The sequence below is a fragment of the Aquarana catesbeiana genome, linkage group LG03, assembly GCF_042186555.1.
Source record: "Aquarana catesbeiana isolate 2022-GZ linkage group LG03, ASM4218655v1, whole genome shotgun sequence".
In the NCBI taxonomy this organism is placed as follows: Eukaryota; Metazoa; Chordata; class Amphibia; order Anura; family Ranidae; genus Aquarana; species Aquarana catesbeiana.
The window spans coordinates 538,028,851-538,047,801 of NC_133326.1; the positions used below are offsets into that span (position 1 = coordinate 538,028,851).

General features: G+C 40.9%; 1 protein-coding gene across 7 annotated transcripts in view; it reads left to right on the plus strand.

Moving 5' to 3' along the window:
* LOC141132689 (solute carrier organic anion transporter family member 1A2-like) overlaps positions 1–16,709 on the plus strand; it is a 52,434-nt gene extending 35,725 nt beyond the window's left edge. For 5 of the 7 annotated variants that reach the window (XM_073621412.1, XM_073621410.1, XM_073621409.1 and 2 more), the window contains 4 exons: positions 3,492–3,661; positions 6,201–6,265; positions 9,266–9,383; positions 15,040–16,707. In XM_073621412.1, the coding sequence (XP_073477513.1) occupies positions 3,492–3,661; positions 6,201–6,265; positions 9,266–9,383; positions 15,040–15,148 (462 nt within the window). In that variant the 3' untranslated portion in view covers positions 15,149–16,707. Of the gene's footprint in view, positions 1–3,491; positions 3,662–6,200; positions 6,266–9,265; positions 9,384–15,039 lie in introns of all 7 variants that reach the window. The other 2 variants (XR_012242954.1, XM_073621415.1) reach the window with 2 other exon arrangements.
* Positions 16,710–18,951: the final 2,242 nt, after the last annotated feature.

Here is an 18,951-nt window from a genome sequence, read left to right on the forward strand (position 1 = left end):
TTGCTGCACAAGAACTTTTTATACACACTGGACATTTTTTAATATATATATAGCATTTTTTTGGCACTTTTTTGGATTTGTTGCATGCACGGACATTTTTTCTTGAAACCATAGACTATTATGCCAGTTTTTAAAAAAAAAATTTTCAAAAACATTTTTTTATTCATTCATTTTTATTGAGTAATTTTTGATCACAACATTTTTAATGCACACCAAATGTATATTGATTTTTTTCGTTTGTTTTCATTTCTATTTGATCACTATTCAGCCTCACATAATTGGTATAACACCACTCTGGAGTGGATAACACTGTGTTTTTTCAGGGCACAATTCACCTACATGTTTTATTAATTATTATTCTTGGATTTTGTGTTATTTTTGTACACTTGATCGATTATCCACTTATATTATTGTTTGGAGATACTTTTATTTATTATTTTTTATATATTTCTTCACCTTGAGCAGTTTGCACACTTTCTGGCATTTTTAGTGTGTATATTCATCTATACATACTAAATTATATTGTGTTTCACCGTTTTTCATTCACTCAGATTTGTGGTGCAATGTTTTCCTTGTGGTGAGAGTCTGTTAATAGTTTATTTATTCACTGGTGAACAGCGCCAATCCCCTATTTTCTCCAAGTTTACAATATTTCCAATGTGTCATAAATTTGTTAGGATTTTTTTGTAGATGTAATATGGTTTTTCTAAAGTAATTAAATTTGAATAAAATAGTTAATAAACAAAATTAATCCAAAAAATGATAAAAATTTATTAAAAAAAATATATTAACAATAAAAAAAACAAAATAAATAGTAAAACATGAAATACAAAGTTAAAAAACTGAAAAAGAAAACAAATGTACCCAGATTAAAAAAAATCAACCGAAAATGAAAAAACTTTAATGAAATAAGGTAATGAAATTCAAATAAAGGAATTACGTTTGAGGAGGTATCATACAATTCTTTCCTTTTGGGATTGATTTCAGACTTCCAATATTTTGTTATCAATGATTTTGCCACTTTCAATGTAGAATTGGCAGTGTACATTTTAGTAACAATTCTGATTCTGGGTATGAAAAAATATGTTTTTCATTTTTATATTTGTGTGTGTGTGTGTGTGTGCTGATAATATAAATTGTAATATAGTATCCCAATAAACGTTAACCCTGGGGTACTTTAGCCACATATGTTAAAGAGTATCTTGCAATTTTTTTGTTTGAGCGACCTCTCCAACATTCATTATTACCATCAGAACTATAATTATAATTCAAGAGCGGTTAAATTCCATCTACATATGTAAAAGCTTATATTGAAGTTCAGGTTATTTTGTAAACTGTTTTAAACTATAGTATTTTTTATTACATTTTTATTTAAATTATTTAAAACAAACTTTTTTTTTATTTTCCCTGGTTCTTCCTTCCCCCCTCATCAACATGCCAATTCAATTTTGAAATAAAACATTTCTGCTATTATTACTGTACATACCTAATTTTAGACCCAGTGGCATAACCACTGGGTCTCTGTACTTCTCTGTGATGTAACATAGGTAGATCATGGCTAATAGGCTGATAACCCCCCCATGTTGAGGGCTGGTATGGTTCAGGAGGGGGGCACTCGCTCGTCCCCTCCCTTTCCTGACCTGCCAGGCTGCATGCTCAGATAAGGATCTGGTATGGATTTTTGAAGGGACCCCAAGCCATTTTTAAAAAAAAATTTGGCGTGGGGCGGTCCGCTCCAAATCCATACTAGACCCAAGGGCCTGGTATGGACTTGGGGGGGGAACCCCACGCTGTTTTTTTCACAATTTTTTTAACTGCCATTTTTTTTTTTTTTTACATGCGGGGAAGCCTGCTGACAGCTGATGACTCATTGGTTGTTAAGAATGCACGGCTGGCTTCCTGGTCCCCTACTTAGCAACCAGCTATATACAGTGTTAAAAAAAGCGCAAATCGCGTCAAAATTGCGGTAGAACCGTGTGTCCAAAAAAACGGCAAGCATCGCAAAAAGCACTGCAGAAACGCTCAAAAGCAGCATGCATAGATGTGAATCGAGCCTTAGAGCAACCCGGAACTGATAAAAGCAGTGGGTTGGCTCTAGGGAGGAGTTATGCAAATATAAAAATGGGTGAATGTCGGTCTTGAGGAATGGCTGTTAGGCAGGCTATATTTGCATGCAGACCACCCTAGGAAATGCCCACATGTAATGCTGAGCCTACATAACTGAAAGAACTGAAATTTAATCTGAATGAAACTAAAGGGGTGGGACAGGGACTGGGGAGGAAAAGATTAGATGATGCCTTCAAGTCAGGAAATGATACACGTTCTATCTGATCTGCAACAGCTTCAAATGCACACTGTGAGAAGCTCACAGTGTGCAGTGAAATCAGAATAAGCAATTTCAGTACAAGAGAGGAGCCTGTACATCTGTGAAAGACTGAAAGGAAGACCAGAGTTCAGATTTAAAGCCTTTTTTAACCTCCCTGGCAGTAATCCCGAGTGTGGTTTGGGGTTAAATTTCAGTGCCATTAGCGGTAACCCCGAGCCACACTCGGGATTGCATTGCAGGATCCTGGTGCAGGTTACTTATTTTGTCCCCAGGATCCTGCTATATCCCCCCCGCTGTATCTGCGGGCTGTGTCCTCCGCCCGATGCCTCTGTGTTCCAGGCTCTGTTCCCTGTGGCTCCGTTCCCTGTTGAGGCCGGCGGCAAATTCAAAAAGTACAAAATTCATGACACACTGTAATCTTACAGATTCCCTTTCGTCCCTAGAGCTTTGTCCAGTGCCCTGCCTGTAATTTTATATTATATATTCTGTTCTTTCTGCCTGGAAACTTGAGATTGTCCATGGCAACCAAAAAGTGTCCCATCAAAAGCAGTTTTAGACCAGCTAGAAAACAGCGATAGTAAATTAGAACACTTGCAGAATTGAGCGATAGTGAATCGTGGGGAAATTAATTTTATTATTATTATAATATTATTTTTTATAATTATTTATAGTTATTTATTATATTATAATTTTGTGTTTCAAACTTTATCATACCACTATCATGTCCACTAGACTCTTGTTTGGACAGATTTAAGTGTGTTAATACTAAGAATTACAGGCCTACAATATAAAATGCCAAATTTCTATGCAAAATAATTGTACAGCTTTAAGTCTGACATAATCATACCACAAGGGCTACCTTATTCATGGAGTTGGAAAGGTATCATGTTTTGTCATGTTTTCACTGCAGGCTATGTTCCCTTTGCGATTTTTTTTCTCTTCTTGTTCTTTGTGACAACCATCACTTAGAATGTAAGGCTAAATCTGCACCCCCCCCCCCAAGTTCCACCTATCACTAAAATATAACTTTTGAGTGGACTAGCCCTCTAATTTGCTAAGTATTTTGTCTGTGGTGATTATGTTTACTACAGCTTTATCTTCATATCTTTGATATAAAATGGTGTTCCTCTTGGCTTACAACGTGGCTCTGGTCATCTTTCTGCAGGTTTTTCACAACTGCAGCTGTGTCCTGTCCCCGAACAGCACTGCCATACTGGGACAGTGTCCTCGGGAGGAGAAATGTGATACAATGCTCCTATACTTTATGATCCTCAACCTGGTCTGCTGCTTCATCTACTCACTGGGGGCCATGCCGGGATACATGGTGCTCATCAGGTAATGTGTGCTGAGCCAATAACCTTTCTATTTGTTCAGTGGGTTAGCCTATGCAAAATTAGTACTTCAGTTATAAGTTGAAGCTGGTAGGCTGAATTACCTGCAGTCTTCTTATAAGAATCCAGAAGTAAGATCTTCCCACCATACACCAAGTTCTGTTCCTGCTCGCCTAGGAACCCTTCATAATGGGCACAGCAGGTGAACAGACCCAGGAACTGTCTTGCAGGGATAGTGTGAACCCATCATAATGGGCACAGCAGGTGTAGAGACCTGGGAACTCAAGCCATTGATGGTGGGAACTGCTCATAGTGGGCACATCCGGTGTGCAGGCCTTTAATTTCATTTCTCCAAACCCCAGCCTCCTTCCTACTCTGGATTATGTATTACATAGTGACCATTCTGCTATTATTTGTTGTCACTAAGGGGTAAAAATTTAATTTTCTGGGGCATCCAGGCTAGGAGTTACAGACAGGCAAGTAATAAAGCTGGGATCTTCTTTAGGGGATTTAGAAAGCCGGGAGACAAATTGCTGAAATGACCGCCAAGTGACCTAATTGGGGATGACACTCCAGCAGCTCTAACCAAAATGTGTCCTCCACATACTCTGAGCTGTCAGTGACTCTCCCAGATTCTGGAGTTCTGAAAAAAATACATAATAAATATTGTTACCCCAGGCCATTTAAATCTTATGCTGCATACACACGATCGGACTTCTCGTCGGAAAAGGATATAACGGCTTTTCCGACGGGATTCCGCTCAAGTTTGCTTTGCATACACACGGTTACGCAAAAGTTCGCTGAACTTACGACCATCAAGAACACGGTGACGTACAACACTACGATGAGCCGAGAAAATGAAGTTCAATGCTTCCGAGCATGCATCAAATTGTTTCTGAGCATGCGTAGGAATTTTGCGCGTTGGAATTGCCACAGACAATCGCATTTTCGAATTGCAACTTTTCCCGACCCTAAAATTAAGAACATGCTCTCAATCTTTTGCTGGCTGGAATTTGGCCTGCAAAAGTCCAATGGAGCATACACACGGTCGCATTTTCCGATGAAAAAGTCTCATCGGTCTTTTGCAGGCCAAAATTTCAATTGTGTGTATGCGGCATTACAGTAAATCTGTGGGCAGCCTTGAGATGTTCAAGTATCCAAGTATACTATTCTTAAAGCTAAAGTTTGATCTGCTTATTTTTTTTTTTGCCTTCCCTGGTACCTCCCTCCACTGTCATCGACATGTTAATAAAAGAGTTAAGTTGAATGTTTCCATTTCCACAATTTAGCTTTGGCGCCTTTTGTAATCGAGGGAGCAGTAATTGTTTTTTCTGGCATGCTCAGGGTCTCATAGGTTGGGAGATTGCTTCCCACTGCCTCTGAAAGAAGCTTCCAGAGATTATGGCAGGAGATTCAAAACAACCGGCCTAGATATTTATGGTGTTAAGCCAATCCCTGGAGAGGAGTGTCCAGAGATGGGTTGGAATGGAGACACCAGACAGCAGGGTTCCTTCTCCCCAGGAGGGTTACAGAGACAGAGGGCCTACTGCTCTCAGGCAGCCAATGGACTATACAGCTGCCCTAGAGGCCTCAGCAGTGCCAGAGCTGGGGGGCTGGAAGGACTTTGCTTAGAGCTGATTGCAGAACTACACCACAGGGGATCTGGTCCTGAGAGGTGCCATCTCACACACAGTGTCCGGAGGAAGCTGCAATGAGGCAGCTGTCCTGAGGACTTGTGAGCAGCAGCTGCCCTGGGGACTTGTGAATAGTGACCTTAAATTGATCCCTTTGACTGAGTAGTGTGCTCGAAGCTGCACTGGGTACTGCAGTTGTGTGGTGGCGCAAGGTAACCAGATGTCAAAAAGACTTGCCCCATGGTCTTTAGCTGTGGGACTTGGACTGTCCAACATTAGCTACTATTTCTAGAAAAGATTGTCCTCTAATTACTAACTACTAAGCGTTTTGGAGTACCCTATGCCCAAGTTTCCCTCTACTGTTCTTCAAACAATAAAATACCAAAAGACATTCCTTAAACTGTTTACTGGAGCCTGGGACAGTCAGGCTGGGTAGGAGAGAGCTGGAAGATGCTGACATGCAATGAGGCAGGCTCTGTCGGAGCTGCTGCAACTTCTGATGCACACTGACAGAAGCTCACAGTGTGCAGTGAAATTAGAGTAAGCAATTTCAGGACAGGAGAGGAGCCTGTAAAACTTTTCAAGACTGAAGGTAAGGCTGGAGTTTCCCTTTAAATACAGAAAATAAAAGATTACAAAGCCTCCAAAACAGAAAGTTGGGGTTGCCCAGTAAAATGAATATATACTGTATATCTAACATATACAACATATAATATACAGTATACATTCAACCTAATCCAGTAAATGAGCTTTAAAGCAAAACACTCAGTGACCTCAGTAGCTGTGAGCACTGTGGAGCAGCTTTATATAGATGAAAAAGAGCTGATGTTAGGCAGCTTCTTATTATTGTGTCATTATGGTTGTTTTGTGCAGTTGTTTGTGTTGATGCTATTTTCTGCTCTGTCCCAGGAGTCTCACCCCTGAGGAAAAGTCTTTCGGTCTTGGACTCCATCTCTTAGCTGCACGCGCGATTGGTAAGCTGCTGAACTCCTGTGAAGGTCAAGTACCTCAGGGGCTCATACCAGCTACAGAAAGTGCTGACTTTTTAAACACAAAGTGTATATGAATACCTCATGTTATATGGGGATCTGTGGACAGTTTTTTGCGTAGCACACAAGGAGGAACCTTGTCTCAATGACCTTCTATATAGGCAGCCTGTTTGTCAAGGGATAACCAAGAGGGTGCTAACAGGTTTTATCATACATGAGCTGAACTCCAGGTTAGTAGCTGAACACACCCCAAATACATACAGTATATAAGACCCGCCAAAAGATTTGTAATTCTGTTTGGCCAGCAATATGATCCAGTCACAGCTGCCATTCTCTACAGCTAGACAGTTACACTACTACTCTAAGCCTGCGTCTCTACAGTTTCCTGGGTCAGCCTTACTCAGCATGCTCGCTGGGCTATAATGAGAATCACCAGACTAGGAAAATAGTGCCTTTGGTCTTCTTCCTCTTCTCAGTGCCTGAAAGATGTTAGAATGGCAGCCCTCTGCAGTTTAATGAAGTCTGATATATATATTTTGCATAGAGTCATGAAAAGAAAATATAAAGACAGATTTCAGGTTGTTATTCTAGCGTTAGTTCACATGAAAATATATTAAATAATTTTTGAATAGTCACATACAGTATCTCACAAAAGAGATTACACCCCTCACATTTTTGTAAATATTTTATGATATCTTTTCATGTGACAACCCAAAGACAACCTCTGGATATGATGCTGAGCATGTGCACTCAACTTCTTTGGTCGACCATGCCAAGGCCTGGTCTGATTGGAACCTGTCCTGCTAAACCGCTGTATGGTCTTGGCCACCGTGCTACAGCTTAGTTTCAGGGTCTTGGCAATCTTCTTATAGCCTAAGCTATCTTTATGTAGAGCAACAATTCTTTTTTTCAGATCCTCACAGGGTTCTTTGCCATGAGGTGCCATGTTGAACTCCCAGTGACCAGTATGAGAGAGTAAGAACGATAACACCAAATTTAACACACCTGCTCCTCATTCACACCTGACACTACCGAGTCACCTGACAGCGGGGAGGAAAAATGGCTAATTGGGCTCAATTTGGACATTTTAACTTAGGGGTGTACTCACTTTTGTTGCCAGCGGTTTAGACATTAATGGCTGTGTGTTGAGTTATTTTGAGGGGACAGCAAATTTATACTGTTATACAAGCTGTACACTCACTACTTTACATTGTAACAAAGTGTTATTTCATCAGTGTTGTCATATGAAAAGATATAATAGAATAGTTACAAAAATGTGAGGGGTGTACTCACTTTTGTGAGATACTGTAACTGGGCAGAATGTTTTTTTTTTTCATGCGTCCATTACTCATGTATACAGCAGCGCCATTGTAAACACACATAGCAGTGCCCCCGTGGGGTCGCCGCGTGTTTCAGCTCCACACAGCACCCTGATTGGCCAGACATTCATCTCAGACACACCTTGTCAGTCAATGATCAGTCTTTGGCTTGTTTTTGTTGTTGTTTTTATTTAGGGGATTAAACTTGGATGGGGAAAAGGGACATGGGATGCCCAGATGATGAATTTCATTTGATTGAATAAAGATAGTTGAATCTAAATTTACAGTCTCCCAAACTTCTCACTACTCCAGCACACTGCTTAAGATCACTTTGCTTTTCCACTGTACAATCTTAGATTCTATCACTGTTAGCACTTGGTTAAGACTCACTCTGAATAAGTCCCAACATCTTACTGATAGCCATTTGCTGGCAGGGGTCTGCAGTCCCCTCTGTGGTAGCAACCATTACTGAAGACAAAAAAAGGACAATGTGCTAACTGAAACTTGGTGGACTACTGATCCCAGAAAGTCCATTGCAAATCCTGCCAACCCTCGTGGATGCAGCAACTTGACTCCAACAACACCACAGTCTCTCCCTCTGGCTCCACATCCAATCCTGGCATGTCTCCCCCAGAGCTTCTCACTGTGCCTCTCACTCACTGACCCTGGCATGGATCCCTCCTGAATGACTTGCCTGGCAGTGCTCCAAAACTGTCCTCCTCCTGCTCCTCTTCCAGGACACCTCTCAATGACCATATAGAGAGGCTCCCTCCCAGCTCCCAAGCTCCAGATCTGAGTTCACCCTCCCAGAAAGGGGGTTCCCTCAAGGGCCACAACAGTCTAACACTCCATCATTCAGTTCTTCCACCCGACAACTCCTCCCCCAGCAGGCTGACCATGAGTATAGGAGGCCTGCCCCCTGCCAATCCTAGTTGGGGATTGGTCAGGGCTCCCAGATACACTCCATGTCACTCTCACTCTCTGCCCTGTCTCTTTTCCAGAACCCCCTGGAAACAAAGGAGGCACCAGATAGATAAAGTACATGTCAGTCACCTGCTTCTACACTAAACTACTCCCCAGCCCCCAGATCAAAAACTAACAGGCGAGCGAGGCCTGCCTACATTTACCCTTACTGGCTGTACTAACAAAAACACTACTCTAGAACCTACCTAAGGTAGAGGGTGCTTCACACAACTACAGCATACAGGTATAATGGAAAAAATAGAAATTTGATGGTAAAACACTTTTTAGTAGCATCTGAAAGGTGGTGAGGTACCCTGTTACTCTGTAAATGCCAAAACACTACACTGCAACCTTGTTCATTACACATGGTCACAGGATAGTTGCAACACACCCTCATACACTTAAATGGGTCCTCGGTGGTGATATCGCCCACCCGATGTGATATGCTGTTTAATTTTATCATGTGTACAACTCTGAGTAACTGCATGCCCCTTTTTAGGTGGGCAATTGGGGGGCAGACAAAAGAAACCTCACAAGTGGGAAATATTGCTTTGTACTAGAAACATAATTTTATTGCCAACCTGGAGCTCAGACCCCATCTAACAATAAAATGTAGCCATCTGTGGGAGGCGATCCTCTGTCTTTGTAGTACAAATGTAACAATTCTGTCTTGAAAAGAAATGTGGTTATCCTCCTGTTACAGGTGGGATCCCCTCCCCGATATACTACGGAGCTGCAATAGACTCAACCTGTATAAAATGGGGAACGAACAACTGCGGTGAGCCAGGGGCATGCCGAATGTATGATTCTGATGCCTACAGGTATTTATTTATTGCATGTATTTATAGAAGTGCTGACAATAAATTAAGTGCTTCACATACAGTATAATATACGTTCACATCAGTGCCTGCTCTCAAAGAGCTTACAATCCAAGATCTCTACCACATATGCATACAGACTAGGGCCAGGGGTGTTTTCGGAAAGCAGTAGGCCTGTGTGCAATATAAATTGGGCCCCTTAGCCTGCTAACAGGAAAATGTGGTGCGCACAGCACACTGTGCTAAACAGTGGGCGTGTTGAATATTGGGCATGTGGATAAATAGAGTCTGAGTTGACTTGCATAGTATAGAATGAGGTAGACATGCGCAGAACGAAAACATTTGTTTAGTTTCCATTTGTTATTTACATAAATTAGTTTAGTTACATTAGTTTCGTTCGTTTAATTCATTTTCGGGATTTGTTTTGTTTATTCGTTTTTGAATCGATTAGAATAGTTTTCAAATCAATTTCGAATAGTTTTCGAATTTGAAAAGTTTTTGAATAGTTTTCGAATAGTTTTTGAATTTGAAAAGTTTTCCAATTTCCAAAAAGAATAAAATAGGATAGAAAACAAAGCAATAGAAATATTTTTTTTTCTATCCTATTCCTATATTTTCTATTCTGTTTATTTCTCTTTGGAAATTGGAAAACTATTCGAGTTTGAAAACTATTTGAAAAGTTTTCGAATTCGAATTTCGTTATTTCGGATTCATTTAAATTCGGTACTATTCTAATTTGGAAATTCATATACAGAGAATTTCTGAATAACAAAAATTCGCCTGAATTTTAATTCAGAACGAAACAAACCGCACATGTCTAGAATGAGGCAGTGTTTGTTAAATAGTGAATATACAGCACAGTATCTGTGTAGGTACATTGGAGGTGCCAGGGCCCAATATTAGATGTTGGAACACCGGTTCAGGGTCAGTAGTAAGTGACCTATTTACTACTGACTTCTGACCTCTGCATCACTTACTACAGACCCCTGAACTCTGCATTACTTACTACTGACCCCTGAACTCTGCATCACTTACTACTGACCTGTCAGATGTTTATACTGAAATACTAAAACAGTATTATATTTTCATGGAAATATGTAAAAATCTATGGTTAAGGAGATTTTCACATCTTTCCACAAATTAGCCAAATAATTCAAATGCGTTTATCCATACTAGTTTGAAGACAAAAAGGAGTACAGCAGTGTGCTAAAATATTTATATTTATTAACTAAAAATTTGGTGCAAAATAATATCAAATATAAGTGGTGATATACACAAAGATATCATTTCAAATATCAATTATATTGGTAATACAGATGATGAGAAATTTTACCACAAGCTCTTGTTACAAAAATACCATGTCTTAACACTTCATGATGGCTTAGTTGCTTTACAGACTATGAAAACAAACTAGGTGTTGAAGTTTAAACCTCTATTACAGTATATGGACAATTTTGTTAACCATATACAAACTTGGTAATTTAACCAAGACTTATTTTTAAATAAAAATACATTTAGAATGAACCTATGGTTCAACACATACTATAACTAATTCAATTATAAGACTTTGAAGTCAGTTTTGTTATAGATATAAAAAGATATGTATCTCTGTTTAAAAGGGAAACAAATCCACACTGCAGTTAGAATTCATTTCACGCCAAAACTGAAACTACCAACATTGATTAGGTTAGTTAAGCATATGCTCATACAACGTCAATTACCAAAAGGTAAAAATAAATTAATACTTTACCAGAGATTTAGAAAACCTGTTGTTTTGAGAGGTATCAGCTGGGTGTCCCAAAGGACTTCTCTAACATTCCTACATTTCTCCCTTCTGTTCTCCTCCTTCTCCTCCTGCTCTCTCTCCTTCCGTTGTTTCAATCTCCCTCACTGTCATGTGTATACCCTCTATCTTCCCCCTAGAATGCGGATGCGTATTTGCCTTACACGCCATAAGTGATGTCATAAACACATGTCATTTCCTTCCCATAACCTATAGGGGCAATATCGAACCTTTATTCACAGTGGCCAATAGAGGGCAGTGTTGTGTGGCTTAACATACCAAATTTAATTCCTAAATAACCTTTTGACTTAGTCTTAAAAGAAAGCCATAAACTATGAGAAGATGTCATTTATATGTCACTTTTGCTAGACTTTTTGTCTGGAACTCAGATATATGGTTTTTAACCACATCAATACTGGGCACTTTCACCCCCTTCCTTCCCAGACCAATTTTCAGCTTTCAGCGCTCTCGCACTTTCAATGACAATTGCGCTGTCATACAATGCTGTACCCAAATGAAATTTTTATCATTTTGTTCACACAAATAGAGCTTTCTTTTGGTGGTATTTATTCACGACTCCGTTTTTTATTTTTTGCGATATAAGCAAAAAATTTGGAAAAAAAAAATATTTTCTTCTTTCTATTTTAAAAGAAATCCAAAAAATCAAATTTTGTCATAAATTTAAGCCAAAATGTATTCTGCTACATGTTTTTGGTAAAAAAAGTCCTGTTAAGTGTATAATAATTGGTTTGTGTGATCATGGACAGATGTAGGCAAAGGATCATGTACAGATGTGCGCAGGTGATCACGGACATGTGTGTGCAGATAATCATTGGGACATGTGATTTTACTGTTACACATGTGGGGGACAGGTGTTTTTACTAAGTGGGGACATGTGTTTTGGGGAGGTGTGTTAACTTTGTGTGTTTACACTGTGGGGACACTAGACTGGAGATCAGTGAGTAAAAAGCTGTAAAAAACAGCTCATACTGACTGATCACCAGCCGGCTGCAGCAATCCGCTCTCCTCTCCTCACTGACAACTTCTGTGTGAGGAGAGGAGAGCCGATCGCCTAGCAACCGGCTCTGTATTTACATCACATGACGGCTGTGATTGGACATGGTCGTCATGTGATCAGGAGGGCCAATCACAGAGCCCTCCTGCTGATCTGAGATGCGCCATGTCCGGGTGACACGAGCGCATCGGGATTGCGCCACTGCGCGGGCACGTGCGTGTGATCCCGCTCCTTCTGAGGGACGTTCCTGAATGTCCACTCAGAAGGAGAGAGCGCCCACCCTGCCATTTATGTACAGTGGCCGGGTGGGAAGTAGTTAAAATGTCCCATCCACATAATTAACTTCCCCCTTCACATCTCTGGAGAATGAGATGTTTGCGGCTGGACCTACAATAACCATTATATGCACAGTTTCACACCCAGAATTACCATCCATTTAAAAATATTCATAATGTTACAATCATGCTCTGCTTATGTTCAAATAAAGATATACCAATATATTTTTATGAATATATCCAAACAATATATCATGTTTAGTATAAAAAAAATACAAAAGAAAAATATCAACCAAAAAAAAACTAGGTAACATTGTTCAATTTATTACGCATATAATTACTCCAATACACTTTATTAATATATTTGGAATTATTGCTAATATGATTATTTGCAATGCTCAATTTCTGGTTCATTATATAGTTTTAAATGAGCCTCTATCCTTTAGACAGTCATGAAAAGAAAACTGTATGTTTTTCTGTTCATCTTGAAATCTGAGTCACATTCTTCTTAACACAAACATGGCCCTTATCTTTAAGTGTCTGAGGCTCTTAATTTACGACCTGGGAAAATGTGCATGGGGCCTTCAAGTCTCTTAAGAAAAATTTCTGTCCACCAGTATGAACTCAGTTTAACCTCTTAAAAAACAATATATAGGAACAAAATGGCTACTCTCATGTCCACAAAAATATATGTAAAATAGTATGATTTTGGCCTTCTAAAGTTATCCTTTTAAACCTCAATAGTTCTGACAGACCTTTGCATTACTTACTACTTACCCCTAAACTCTGCGTCACTTACTACTGACCTTTGCATCACTTACTACTGACCCCTGAACTCTGCATCACTTACTACTGACCCCTGAGTTCTGCATCACTTACTACTGACCTCTGCATCACTTACTACTGATCCCTGAACTCTGCATAATTTAGTACTGACCCCTGAACTGTGCATCACTTACTACTGACAGTTGCATCACTTACTACTGACCCCTGAACTCTGCATCACTTACTAATGACCTCTGAGTCAATACAGATCTCTGAACTCTGCATTACTTACTACTGACCTTTGCACCACTACTGACTTCTAAACTTTCCATCACTTACTACTGACCTCTGAACTCTGCACCACTTACTACTGACCTTTGCACCACTACTGACCTCTAAACTCTCCTTAACTTACTACTGACTCCTGAACTCTGCATCATTTTCCACTGACCGCTGAACTCCTAGCCTCTGCATCACTACTGAACTCTGCATCACTTACTGTATAAATCTGGGTTTGAAATTCAGTGATGCAGAGTTCAGGGGGCAGCAGTAAATGATGCAGAGCTCAGAGGTCATTAGTGGTGCAGGTTGCAGAGTGCAGTAGTAAGTGATCCTCTGTCTCACAGTACAGTCAAACACAGCTTACCTCTGTTCTCCTTCTCATTGGACAGTACTCAGGATGTATTTCATCTCTGGCTCTCCTCCTCCTTCTCTTCTTTGGCTTAGTAGATGGGGCTATTATTTCACAACCAATTACAGCCCTGCTACAGAGGCCTTCACCCGCCCCTACTCCTGCGCTAGCCTTTAGCACCTGTCCATCCTGGCATAAACAATGTTTCTGCTGCAGCTGCCTGTGACAAGTGCAGCTGCAGCAGAGACAGAGGGGCACACCCCCCTTAGGGCCCGTGTACAGCGCACACATTGCATGGAAGATATACCACTGAATAGGGCCAATTTAGACAGGGGACAATAAACCTACCAACGTGTTTTTGGAGTGTAAAAGGAAATCAGTGTACTCAGAAAGAACATGCATGTAGTGTTGTGATTGGAATTTAAACCAATAACCATAATGCTGCATTTCAGAAATGCTAACCACTAAGCCACTGTGGTGGCCCAAGTGACGCCTTCCATGTGACAAAATGCTGCATTTTGCACTCACTGACAGCAACTTTCAATATCCCAATGTGCAATTTGTTGCATAGACTGCATTTTTCCGGTGTCACACCCAGCCATACAATCATACACAAATGGATGGACCAGGGGCCTGACATTCCTGATTTCAGGGCTACGCCTGACCAGCTGTCATCTCCCTGTCCAATGAGAGTGTTTCAATGGCCAATTATGACACTCATATTGGCAAGTGGGATGGCACTTTGTGAGGTGTAGCTATAAAGTTGGGCCCCTTGAAAAAAAAGTGAAACTAGTTTCAGAGGGGCACACAAAAAAGTATTTTCTGCCTAAAGAGATGTTAATGGTTAGCAGACATCGTGTGGTGTCTGGTCTTAGGCAAGGGTTTTACATTTTAAAGGTTGATTGCTTGGTGACCCCATCTAGCTACCACCAATCAAATCCCTTCTTGGTGCCTCTGGGAAATCTATATCATATGCAGTGCATAGGCATTCCAGTGTAGGGGAAACTGCTCACAGAGGTCACAGCATGCTCCTTGACGCTGGTAACAGTGACCTGCATCATGGCCCCCACAACTGCAAGCATTATATATGGTCAGTTTATCATTTCTATGTCTCTGAACTCATACTCCTATATATTATAGAAAGAAGTGGTATATCTTACTGTTGTATAATGCCCTCCATGTTTCTACAGATATCTTTACATTGGTATCCCCTCTGTGCTGCGATTCGTCTCATACATCCCTTGTGTGTTCATCCTCATGGCCCTCGGAAAGACATCCCGCTCAGAAGTGGTGGGATAATAATCTCCAAGAAAAGGAGGAGAGATGGAAATTATCACAAAATCTTCTTCTTATTCCTGTAGGAAAAGCAACTTCCATGGAGCTTACCAATAGGAGTCACACCGCCAAATCCTATATATATAATGGGAGAAGGGTGGATCTGCAATTGTAGCAGACCATTCGGAAGATGCTGGACCAAGAGCCAGGGCACCTGCGTGCATCTGGCAAAACCATGATCCACCCTGGGAACTCATCTAATGGACAAATTTTATTATTATTCTGAATAAAATGAATGTGCATTGAATTCCGAATCAGCCATTTTGTCATGCCTTCAGCAAGTGTTTATGTTCTTTTGTTTAATTGTTGAATATGCTAATGGTATGTAAAGTAAATTGTAATATCGCCATCTAGTGGATCTTTTACATACTTAGTATCTGTAAATAATTTACTGAAGGTAGGTAGAGATTGTTGCTTAAAAGCCACCATAGCTTCCCATAATTCCACTGGTCTATACCATGAGGTCTGAGAGACAGCCCCCAGTAGCCATCTTCCTTTTTCATTCCATGCATCTGCTCCAGAGGACTCCACACCTATTCAGCTACAATTCTAATGTCAGCCTAACGGAAACATCGCTGGTATGTTTATAATCCCTTTCCCTAGTTAGACTAGTGTGTTAGGACTGTATATTTTGTATATTGTGTATACTGATTGTATGTTATTTCTTTTATTTCAGTTTTACTCTAATTTCCCTGCAATAAAAGTTGAAAAAAGGACCTTGCGCCTGCCTCAATGAGTTGTTAAGGGAGGAGAGTTAGCTGTCTGTCTAATTATACCTCAGCCACGTATAGTGAGGGCAGAATAGTAAAACAACGGCTCCAAACAGGCTTGCACGTAGAAAGCCAGTAAAATGGTGGCTACAAACAGGCTTGCACACAGAAGCCCAGTAAAACAGCAGCCTTTGACAAGCTTCCACATTGCAAGACATCATGTCAGAGAAAAATTCAGAGCCATTAGAGACAAGGTCTCAAGTCTCGGTTAGCTCAAAGAGGTCAATAAGCAGCAACACGGTCGCTATTGCCCGCGCAAAAGCAGAAGCTGCAAAAGTAAAGGCTGCCTTTGCTGAAAAAGAGATGCAAATGAAATTAGAGAAGTTACGCATAGAAGCTGTCTTAGAGAAATGGGCTGCAGAGAAGGAAGCAGCGGCAGCAGTAGCCGAGGTAGACATCTTAGAGGAACTTGCCAACCCCACCAGTGAGAGACTCGGCAACATACTTGAAATGAAACCTGATCAACATGACAATTTGCAGCGTACTTCAGACTATGTGCTGCAACATACCAAGCCAGATGACTATCTGCATTCAACTCCAAGAGCAGAGTCAACTCCTGCCATTCACAAACCCTACATCAAACAAGAAAATAATCCCATACTCAGTCAGCCTTCAGGGCAACCTGCATCCAAGCTATCAAACCCCTATGATACAGTCAGTCACAAACTTCAGAAAGGAAGGGTCGCAAGGCAGTAATCACGGTGACAGCATTTCTGATGACCACAAATACCCACCAAGTTACCCGCACAGCAGAGCACCTCCAGGCTATTCAGGATCTCCCCTTCCTTACGCTGCTTAGATTTTATTTTAATTGTGATCACTTTTATCCATTTTTTGTATGGTATTTTTAGAAATAAAAATCCCTGGTTTACCTGCACTATGCAGAAGCTTTTTATTTTTTATTTGCATATTATCCCGATGCAAGAAACTGCCTTCCAGTAGCCCTACTTCCATCACGGGGTCTGGATCAAATCTGTCCCCGGCTTCTCCTTGGAACACATCCTTGAGGTCTATTGGCTGATATCCAGTTGGCGGCCCTTCCTGATGTTTCTTCACCCCACCAGAGAAGTCAAGAAGGGAGACAGAGGTTCCACCGTTCCGGATATCGTTTTCCAGCCTAGGTTTGGCTCCATGCACCATTGACTCCATGTCATATGACAGTGGAGTCCACGTCATCTGGTAAGAGTACCCATCTTATCTTACTTCCTGATGTTTTCATTCTGATGCCCCATATCGAGATGTTGGTTTACAGCTACGGAAGTTCTGTACCCCGTTGTTGACTCAGTCACAGATCCACACCGTGCACCATTGACTTTATTTTCTAGTTTCACATCATTTTTTGGTCCATACCAGTTCCTCTTAATAATTTGAGTTTGGAATCATCCATTTACCATATGTGGACACTTTATACTGTGTTTGTTCATTTCATTTCACTTATGGTTTTTGCACATATGCTTTACTGTTCAGTACAGCATCTCTTACTTAATTGTTTCACTACACCCTAACTTCCTATTACTTCTTAGCGCTGCATTTTTTTCCCATTTACCAGTTATTGTTTGTCACAATGTATGCAGCTGCTGGCTCACATATATTTTATTTTTGCTATTAGAGCGCAGTGTTTTCTTATTCTCCTATTCACACAAAGACCAAGGTATGTTGGATTTTCTCAAGTTTGCACAGCGTGAGCTGTTGACAAAAGGACTCACGAGGTTTAAGACGACCTGAGAGCTATAGAGCATGGCGTTCGTCCTTCAGAAATGCAATAAAAGATCTAGATCTATCTGCAAGTGAGGAGGCTGATCTCTTAGTCAAATGGCTGGGGACTGAGTCAGCAGAGCATGCAAGAATAATCAGGGGCATCAATGTTAACTATCCAAGCAGAGGACTGAGCATGATATGGGAGAGAATTGAGGAGTGTTACGGTTCCCCAGAAGCCATAGAAAATTCACTCTTTAAAAGAATAGAGGACTTCCCTAAGATTCCTAACAAAGGCTTCCAGAAGCTGAGAGAGTTAAGTGACCTGGTGACAGAGCTCCAATTAGCCAAGGCAGAAGGAGATTTGCCAGGCCTTGCTTTTCTAGATACAGCCCGTGGTGTTAACCCCATAGTGCAAAAACTGCCTTACGGCCTTCAAGAAATGTGGGTTACACAAAGCTCCCACTACAAGCAAAAGCATGATGTCCCTTTCCCACCATTCTCTTTTTTTGTGGACTTTGTTCACCAACAAGCAAAGACTAAAATTGATCCCAGTTTTGACTTCTCATCATCTGACTCTACTTACCCTAGGACAGGTGAGCCTACTTCAACTCATAACTTCAAAGACATATCTGTTGCAGTACACAAAACAAGCGTATCACCAACAGAGAACCCAATCAGAGAGTGTCCCCTTCACAAGAAGCCCCACCCATTGCTAAAGTGCAGATGTTTCAGAGAAAAAACTCTCCAAGATCGCAAAACCTTTCTCAAAGAAAATAGAATTTTCTTCAGGTGCTGTGCATGAACTTTGCACCTTGCAAAGAACTGCAAAGCGGGCATAAACTCTTCAGAGTGTGACAGCACAATACGGCTGGCTCTACATCCAGGAACAGCACCATGGACTCTTACCCCCTCAAACCAGGCTGAAGAGCATGGCGGGGAGCAACGAGACCCAGTACCTCCTGTAGTGAAACCCCAGTGCACCCAAATCTGTGGAGAAGGTCTCTTTGGCAAATCCTGCTCTAAGATTTGTCTTGTCACAGTTTATCCCATAGGTCACAGACAAAAAGCAGTAAAGCTGTACGTGATCTTGGACGATCAGAGCAACAGATCACTTGCTAGCTCAGCCTTCTTCGACACCTTTAAAATCAAGGAAGCCAGCTCTTCATACTCACTCAAGACTTGTACGGGTGTGAGCGAAGAAACCGGGAGAAGGGCCATTGGTTACCAAATCGAATCCATTGAGGGCCAAACATCCCTGCCTTTGCCAACCTTAATCAAATGCAATCAGTTCCCATCTGA